At 32.5% G+C, this 9,455-nt stretch overlaps 1 protein-coding gene across 2 annotated transcripts in view; it reads left to right on the top strand.

Annotated features, from left to right (window-relative positions):
• The first annotated feature begins 3,307 nt into the window (after positions 1-3,307).
• Positions 3,308-9,455, top strand: part of LOC21406699 (translation initiation factor eIF-2B subunit beta) — a 6,936-nt gene continuing 788 nt past the window's right edge. For both annotated transcript variants that reach the window (XM_024165346.1, XM_010097656.2), the window contains exons 1-9: positions 3,308-3,541; positions 3,646-3,800; positions 4,922-5,209; positions 5,591-5,720; positions 7,194-7,301; positions 7,398-7,500; positions 7,593-7,718; positions 7,862-8,055; positions 8,349-8,473. In XM_024165346.1, coding sequence (XP_024021114.1) covers positions 3,489-3,541; positions 3,646-3,800; positions 4,922-5,209; positions 5,591-5,720; positions 7,194-7,301; positions 7,398-7,500; positions 7,593-7,718; positions 7,862-8,055; positions 8,349-8,445 — 1,254 coding nt within the window. In that variant the 5' untranslated portion in view covers positions 3,308-3,488 and the 3' untranslated portion in view covers positions 8,446-8,473. The remainder of the gene's footprint in view (positions 3,542-3,645; positions 3,801-4,921; positions 5,210-5,590; positions 5,721-7,193; positions 7,302-7,397; positions 7,501-7,592; positions 7,719-7,861; positions 8,056-8,348; positions 8,474-9,455) is intronic.

The raw sequence follows: 9,455 nt of genomic DNA, 5'->3' as shown, positions 1-9,455 counted from the left end.
AATTTAAATAATATTAAATATATAAGTATTTATTTCTTTTTCTTTTTTTTAAGGAAGTTTTTATTTAAATTCTTTACGCACATGTACTTTTTTTTAGTAGTCTTCTTACCGGTAAGATTAGCTTTGATTATTAGATTGGACAAATTTTATAAATTTATCTTAAATTTCATCACTTGTGTGAATTTTAAAATGTGCATGTTGTGCTTCCTGAACTTTGTCACTTATGTCAACATGTCATTAAGGTTAACTCCGTTAAGTTTTTAACATAAATGCTTATAAATGTCACTTGAACTTTGTCACTTGTGTTAATATGTCCCCTAAATTTTAAAATGTGCTTGTTTTGTCCATCGAATTATGATATGTTTCTAACTTTTTTCTCTCCATCTTGATTATATCAGTTTTTTGAACGAAGTGTTAATATTACCATTAATTATCTATGACCATTAAAATGTTGATATTTTCACCGTAATCTAAGGTTTCGAAATTAATCTCACTATCTCTTCCAAGCGTCAAGTAAGACAATATGTGCAAATAAACAATATCCATATCTAACTTGGTTATAAACACATTCATTAAGTTCAATCCTTCGATGATTATCTAAGTAGTTGATCATTTTCCGGTCTCATAACCACCAATATTCTCATAACAATTACCTAAGTGTTGATCACCTCCTGATCTCACAACAACATTAGATTGTGCTTCTCTAAACTGATATTCGAACTAATCTTTCTCGAACATCAACCCAAATATCAAAACAACTAGTCCATTTTCCAATCAAACTAGAGGAATTATATACAAGAGAAACACAAATGAATCATGAAAGTCACTTAAAATAAATCAACTCTTCATAATTAGGCAAAATCAAAGCTCTGGAAAAACAACTACTCCATAACTAATATCAAACAAGCAAATATCAAGGGTTCACCATTTACAAATCACAAGAATAAAAATATGAGAATAGGAATGACAAATCTAATTTAAAGTTGTCACATTCTCCAAATTTTTATGTATTATTCTCCTCTCCTTCTTCTTGATGTCCAAATGCTTTCTCCCTTTATAATTTATTGAAAATGAAACATAAATCTAAAACTAGAAAAGTAAAATAAGAAATATATTTTTTATTGTATTTTTTTTCCTCCTAGTAATGGCTTAGAAAAACTTGAGTCTGTTTAGTTCATTAATTCTAATTGAGATGTAAATTTATATGATAATTTTTTATTATAATAAAAAAATTAAATATAATTATTTTTAAGAGTTTTTACCTTATTAATCACTCTCCCTCTCCTTTGGTTTTTTCTCGGTACTGTGCTTGGAGCTCTAAGAGTCTGTTTGGTTAGAATATTCGTTCTCTGATTCGAATCATGATTCGCTACAGTACTTTCTTTCATAAAAAACACACATAAATAAAAATAATTATAATATCATGGTTCTAATCTATGAACCAAATGAGCTCCTCAATAGTGGCCAAAGGGAAGAAGAACCAAACAAGCCAAAGTGGGCTTCTGTGGATCAGGACACATGGCGAGATTTTGTTGGGCAAGAGGAGATAGTGGGGGACAGGTGGCAAGTGGCGTGCGCGGATAGGATTTGGGCTACACCTTGGTCTGCTGGAAATGAGAGAGAGAGAGAAAGTGGAGTACACATGCAAGATCTTGGCCGTTGGTGAGTGATCCCACGGCATTGATGGAGATTTGAAGCTTTTTTCTACTCGTAAGATCGTGGAAATTATTACAGCTGATTCCCAATTCGAATTTTAGAACTTTTTTCTTCATATTTTCACCCCATTTTGCTCCAAAATAACATTGTAACCCCTCTGTCACCAAATGTAAATTAGACAAATGATAATATAATTATTTTGTAAGGGAAACTAAAATAGAAATTACTAAAACTAAACTAAATAAACAAAAAGTAAATAAAAAATTTAATGAAAATCTAGACTAAAATAAAATTAAATGAAATGAAATTAAGTAAAAGTAAAATAACTAAATTTAAAATAAAGTAAAATAAAATAGCTAAAAATTATCAAAATATAGCAAATTTAAGTGCAAAAATAATGAAATAACTATGGGGTTATTCTTTTACAACAAAACTCAGAAAAAATTTAAACTCAAGTTACAACTTTATTCAAGTTCACGTTCTTTTAAGTTCTAACTTTATTCAACTTTATTCAAGTTACAACTTTAACTCAAGTTATAACTCAAATTCAACTAAAAAACTACACTTAAGTTACAGTCCAAAAGAACAACCACTATATTTTTAATAGAGTTATTAGGTGGGAGTTATGGGTTTAATCCCGTGTTGTATCACAAAAAAGATATAAGCCTTTATGATTGTATGTTTATATCATTTATATGATTGAGACCACCTGTCTAATTTTAAATGTCTTATATTGTGTCAACTAATTACACTTTTGACACATATTTAATGAGAAGTGAAATTTTAAGTTTTTTATTTTTATTTTTTAAAATGATGTGATATAATGTGATTGATTAGACAAGTCTATAACAAATACTTTTAAATGATGTGACATAATGTGATTCGTCATACATTATTTTGAACACTAAAATCTAAATTTTTTTATTTTAATTAATCAATTTAAATTAAGCAGATGAATTAATTAATTTATGGGATAAAATCATTTTGATAGACTTTGTTATAGCAAAACATATTTTTAATATCTCATAATTTTTAATAATATTAAAACTGTATTTTTACCTTTAAAAAATATTCATTTAATACTCTGATGCTGAATTTTAAAACATATATGTTTTACCGTTCTATAATTAACAACAAACTAAGGGTCCGTTTAGGTAGCTAATTCGAGTTTTTAATTTGAGTTGAGATGTAATTTTATGTGATAGCTTTTTACTGTAGTTAAAAAGTTAAATATGACTATTTCTGAGAGTTTTTTACTATAGCAAAATTTGAATTTTAAACTCAAATTTTATTTGTCTAGGCCCCGTTTACTTCGTTGATTCGAGTTTATAATTTGAGTTGAGATGTGACTTTATGTGAGAGATTTTTACTGTAGCAAAAAAGTTAAATGTAATTGTTTGTGAGAGCTTTTTACTGTAAAAAACTTTAAATTCTAAATTCGAATCAGCGAAGTCAACGGGGCTCTAGTTTACTTGTTATTTAGCAAAAGGGAAAAATGTCTTTTTACTATTTAAAAATCGTGGTTTCAAACTTCAAATTAAGACCCCCAACCGGGTTAGGCCCAAACCAAATCCAAGCCCAAATCTTAAGCCCGTTTTCAAGACGTTGCAAGCAAGTTATAGAGCTTTCGGGTGAAGCATAGCATCTAAAAATAAAAGAGTGTCATTCTAAGCAAAAACCCTTTTCTCCAGTTCATTCGCATGCCTCCTCAACCTCAGCAGTAATCATTCTTCGCTTTTTTTTTTTTTTTCCCTCTTCATATCTGTCCAGAGAAGTGAATTCTCGGTCGCGATTTCAACAATTTTGAGGTGAAATTTCGGCGATAAAAGAAGATGCCGGATATGCAGGCCCTCGTTAATGAATTCCTCGTGAAGCTTAAGAAACGGTAAGTTGTTCATGGCAACTATTGACTATTAATGGGTTTATTTATTTATTTATTATTTTTTTGTTTTTGGTTGATATATAATAATAATGTTTTGTTTTTGTCAGTAAAATCGAGGGTTCGCAGGCGACGGCGAAGCAGACGGCTGAATTGATTCGGTCGGTGATATCGCAGCAGCGAGTGCCGTATTCGAATCAAGCCGGCGCTTTGATGGATGCCGTCAATGCTGTCGGAGAGCAGCTGATTGCTGCCAATCCTGTTGGTACGATTTTTCTTTCTTATTATTCTGTTTCTGAGTAAATTTTCTTATTAAATTGCTAGTAATTCATGGCATTTTACTAAATCGAAATAAATTGTAGTGGAAGAGAGATTGGTTGAAATTGGTGATAATCAGCCTTAATTCTCGTTCTTTAAGGGAGATGAATTTCTGGTTACACTAAAAGCTTGGTTTTTTGAGGGATATGAAAATTATGGATGTGTGCAAAAATTATCCATATTTTTAGCAATTGTCTTTAATTTTGTTGAATGAAAAAAATTGTCCATTTTCTTGAATAGAACAGGTAAATCCCTGATTGAACAAATATCAATAATTGATTGATCAATAGTAGTAAGTATTCAACCAAAACTTCTCTCTCTGCTGCCGGCGCCCCTGCCCTACCCTGTATACCAGTGACGCCGGAAGTGCACCTAAAAATTGGGAAAATATTGAAAAAGTGCACCGTTTCAAATTTTATTCAAATTCAAGAATTTGATTTACGTTGAAAATTATAAATATATTAGACCTACGTTGGCAAATTATATGAATAAAAAAATTTATCAAAAATCAACCAACCATTTACCAAACTGAGTTTTTTTTAATAAGGATTTTTTTTTTAATTTTTTTTAATTTTAAATTTAGCACAAGTAGAGATATTTGGTTAAAATGGGCTTTAAAATGGTCAATTTCTCAAATATATTCTTATTTCTAAAGCTTGATATCCTTTCGAGGAAACTAATTATAGTAAAGCATGTGTGGAGAATGAACGTCTTCTGTGGCCTTTGTTGGGTGTTTGAGTTGTTCTTTCTTAAAGCATGTCTTAAATGTGAGAAAAGGAAGAGAGTAGATTTTGCACATTAGGTGAGCCTAGAACATTACTTCATGAAATCAAGTAATTGCAATATTGTAAAATGTAAAGTTGTGTCAATGTAGTATGATTTATGAAATGCTGTTTTCTGTTCCAGTTTTATAATATTCACCTGAATTGCTGGCAGATGCTTCGTTAATTGAAGTCTTCGTGTTTTAAAATCTCATTCAAAGATTATACTTTTTATCCTTTCTTATGTGTATTAGCAAGGCATATTAATTCTTCTTACATGGCAATGTTCCATGTATATTAATTGCAGAGCTGGCTGTGGGTAATATTGTCAGACGTGTTTTGCACATTATTAGAGAAGAGTATCTTTCTCTTACAACAGCAGCCGTGGCTGGCTTGAACTTATTATCCGTAAGTGATGATGAAGATGATACTGAGCACGATGATCATCCAGTCCTATCAGCTGCAGCTGTTGCTGCTGCTGCAAGGAGCACATTGCGTCCCCCTTCGTTGCAGACCCTTCTCGAGGATGTTCCTGATGCAACGGCTATTCCTCGTACTTCTTCATCAGGGGGTGATTCTGAAGGAAAAAGCAAATGTGAGCTTCGGTTATCAACTTTCTATAGATTTTCTAACTTTTTTGACTGAACTTGATGTGTTTAAGCCTTGTTAAATGTGGAGTTTAAGGACTCCTTTTTTTTTCGGTTTACTGTGTGGACTAAGATCAAAATTTTGGATAGGTTTCTGAGATCATAAAGATGAGGAATTTGGTAGTTTTTATTTCAGCTATTGTTAGAAATTGGAGTAATCCTCTTCGAGTTTTTTCTGAAGTGGATAACTCTCTCTCTTTAGTTTGTACATAATTCTTAAAGTTTCTTGTTTCAAAAGCAGTGTGGACTATACTTGGGGATTTGTAGATTAGTAAGAGGCTTTTCATTGTTTTACATACATAAGCATTTACTTTTCCTTACACTTACAGCTGCTGATAAAAGCTCAAGAACTCGGAAACTGAAGCATGATGTCATCGAAGCAGTCAATGAACTTATTCAAGATATCAGCACTTGTCATGAACAGATTGCAGAGCAAGCAGTAGAGCACATTCACCAGAAGTACGTTTATTTTTCTTTAGCTCTAGTATATTTAAGCTTGGTTTTGCTAGTGCATGTTCTTTTCTTTTTCTTTATTTGTTCCTTTTGCTTGGTTAGGTTTTACTCTTTCCTCGTTACTTGAGTTGACTAGGAATCAACATTTGTCTCAAATCTTTAATTTCCTCTTATTGTCGATCTTATTCTGTTATGATGTTAGTTGTCAGAGAGGGAGTATTCTATTCATAGCATCTATACCATGCTTTTGGTTTCTGCATTGTCCATAAAAATTGGTGTAATCTAGTATCATGTTCAAATAATTTAATGCTCTATTGGTTCAGTATCCAGGTCTCAATAATTAGGCTTTCTTTTTGTAAGCGTATCAGAATAGTTGTAAATTTGACATTGATTTTCTCAGTGTTCTTATTAATTTTTTTGCATTAGTTAATGATGACGTTTTCAATGACTGAGAGCTGCACAGGGTTTGGATTGTTACTGAAAGAACATGATAAATTTATAATGAAAAGCAGGATGCAACTTAATTCACGCTGATGAGGAAACACCCGAGGGGTAGATTATTTGCATACATGCTTAGTTGTAGCAGAAATTTGGAAAGATTATTGGTCCAGATGTCATAATCCATATTCCATCTCACAAAAAAAAAACACTATATTCCGAGTTCAATTTTTGTTTAACTTTGTGCAGTTTAATCCATGTGCTAGTTTGCAAGGAAAACATTCAAAGTACCAGAACCTAATGATAAAGGGGGATGAATTAGCTAATAAGTAATAATTTGAAACTAGATTGTGTCATGATAACACGAAAACAATTTTTTTTTTTTGGTTAGATAAGACTCAATACAATTACCACAAAATATACAAAACGAATGAATTGACGGTTTGAGTTTTACCTATGCAGTTTCTCAGTTGTGGAGGACCTCTTGTTCTCCTTTTCCTTTTATGTTCTTACACATGCGTGTGCGCGCGCAAACTCACACACAGCACACACAAACGAGTAATAAAATTTAATTGTTTAGATCAAATTAAATACATATATACATATTATACATACATAGCCAAGAATGTTGTCCCTCAGAGAGATCGGTCCCTCAGGTCATATTTAACAGTTTAAATGGAATGAAATTTAATCTGACGGCTAAAAGAGGCTTAGGGGCAAAAATAGAAAAGCTAGATAACACCTTTTGTTTGTTACTCCCTTAACTATAATGTTATGGTTACTCGTCAATGTATGATAACCATCAATGCATGTGGGACTAATCTCTCTTAGGGATTACAGCCAGCCCTATATGTATTCGATGAATTCAATCTTGTTCACAGTTCTATCTTGTACTTGGTTCTGTCTTCGTTTTCCTTTTATATGAACTAAATTGCTTGTAGACTGCTTTGCTGCAATATCTTCAGTCATGATTTTTTTTTTTTAAATAAGATTGTTTTCCTTATTTTCTTAACCATGTTTCCGGTTGGACTGATTTTCCAGTGAGGTAATATTAACTTTAGGAAGTTCAAGAACAGTACTGGAATTTCTTTGTGCAGCAAAGGAGAAAAAGAGATCCTTTCGGGTATTTGTTGCAGAAGGAGCTCCAAGGTTAGTAAAAAGGCTTCGGATTTGTGGCAAGGAAGGTTGTTAGAGTTGGTATAGTTCCACTTGGTAATATCGTTTCTGTCATTTCTTGCAAATTAGGTATCAGGGGCATCTTCTTGCAAAAGAATTGGTCTCGAGAGGCTTACAAACCACACTGATAACTGATTCAGCAGTTTTTGCCATGATATCGCGAGTAAACATGGTATGATGACAATCTTTTCACCCTTGTTTCTACTTTCCATCTGAACATTCATGTTGTCATTTTATACTAACCTTGAAATTTGTAATGCAAAGGTTATAGTTGGTGCTCATGCTGTCATGGCCAATGGTGGTGTTATAGCCCCTGTTGGGTTGAATATGGTCGCACTCGCAGCTCAAAGGCATGCTGTACCTTTTGTGGTGCTTGCTGGCAGTCACAAGGTAATTTATACCATTGATTGCTTTAGTCAATGATTTTCAATTCATTATGTCCCTTTTGACGGAGTCCCATCTCATCTCTTTTTGTTTTTATGTTTAGATTTTAGGTTGATTTTTTCCTCTTGTTGGCTTTCTTTGTATAACAGTTGTGCCCTTTGTATCCACACAATCCTGAAGTCTTACTAAATGAGCTGAGATCCCCTTCTGAACTGCTGGATTTTGGAGAATTCTCAGAATGCATGGACTTCGGAAGTGGGACTGGTTCCCCTCTTCTACATGTTGTCAACCCAACATTTGATTACGTACCGCCAAAGCTTGTTAGTTTATTTATTACTGACACGTAAGTTAATCTGATTTTGAGAACATGTGTGGAATCCCCTGCTCAATCTGTATCTTTGACTGTGTATATGTGTGTAAAGAGTATAAAAGCTTTGTATTAAAGAAAGTGAAAGCCTTACTAAATATGGATGCCTTTCAGAATCAAGTTATTGTCTTTATTGTTCTGTCAAAGCACGTATACTAATAATTTTTATGTTTTGCATTTGCTGAGTGGGTCTTATTTTCTGTCCTCTGATTGCTTCTTTTTTTTTTGTCATTCATGGACTGTTCTGAATCATCATTTTTCCTTTACAGAGGAGGGCATAACCCATCTTACATGTACCGGCTGATCGCCGACTATTATTCTGCTGATGATTTGGTAGTGCAACGGAGACCTGCTACAGGGAGTTGACTTTTGCTCCTACTTTGTGGTATATTCAGTAAGTACCTCTCTACAATTTCTATTATTACATTTTTTCAAGTTGTGGCTGTAAACTGATCCTTGTTCAAGTAACACTTTTAATTGTTGTTTTTCAACTTAAGATTTTAAGATTGGAAATTCAGAAAGCTCTAAGAGGGACGGAAATTTATGGTTCCATTTGGGTCATTCTTCCTTTATGAGCTTGGATTGATGGACTAGATAACATTTATCAGTCTAATGAATAATGAGTATGATTTTAGAAAATTTTATTCAGATTCTAAAGGGGAGTATTATGCTCTTTTTAAAATAATATAAGATTTATGTCATTGTTCTCTCCTTTATGTATTAACTGCAAGGGGCGCAATTTCTAATTCTCTTAGGGTAATTCTACAAATGGTCCTTGATGTTTACCTTCAATCCCATTTTGGTTCTTGATTTTTCAACGTCCCACAGTTGGTCCTTATGTTTTATTAAATCTCATCCCATTTTGATCCTTGACTTTTCAAACGTCCCACAGTTGGTTCCTAAGGTTTTATTTTGTTTCGGTCCTTCGGTTAACTAGGCATTAAAATTTAATAGAATCTGTATAAATTAGGGATCAAAACTGGTAACAGCTAAAATTTTAGGACTATATGTGGAAATTAACTTTTATTTTTTTGTATTATTTTGGTCCTTTAATTTCTACAGATTCCGTCAAATATTTAATGCTAAGCTACCTGAAGGACCGAAATTGAAACAAAGTAAAACCTCATAGATCAACTGTGGGACGTTTGAAAAGTCAAGGACCAAAGTGAGATTGAGAGTAAAACTCATGGACTGTTTGTGATTAACCCTTTCTCTTAAATTAAAAGTGGAAAGTATAAACTTGACCAGTGGAGAGCTCTAACACAAGAATAATGATACTAAAAAATATTATTGAACAAACCCCTGAAATAGATCCTAAAGGATTGAACATGACCTTGGTAAAAAAAAAAAAAAAAAAAAAAAAAAAAAAAAAAAAG

Source organism: Morus notabilis, unplaced genomic scaffold, assembly GCF_000414095.1.
Source record: "Morus notabilis unplaced genomic scaffold, ASM41409v2 Scaffold179, whole genome shotgun sequence".
NCBI classification, from domain to species: Eukaryota; Viridiplantae; Streptophyta; class Magnoliopsida; order Rosales; family Moraceae; genus Morus; species Morus notabilis.
This window is presented reverse-complemented; position numbering and strand designations above follow the sequence as displayed.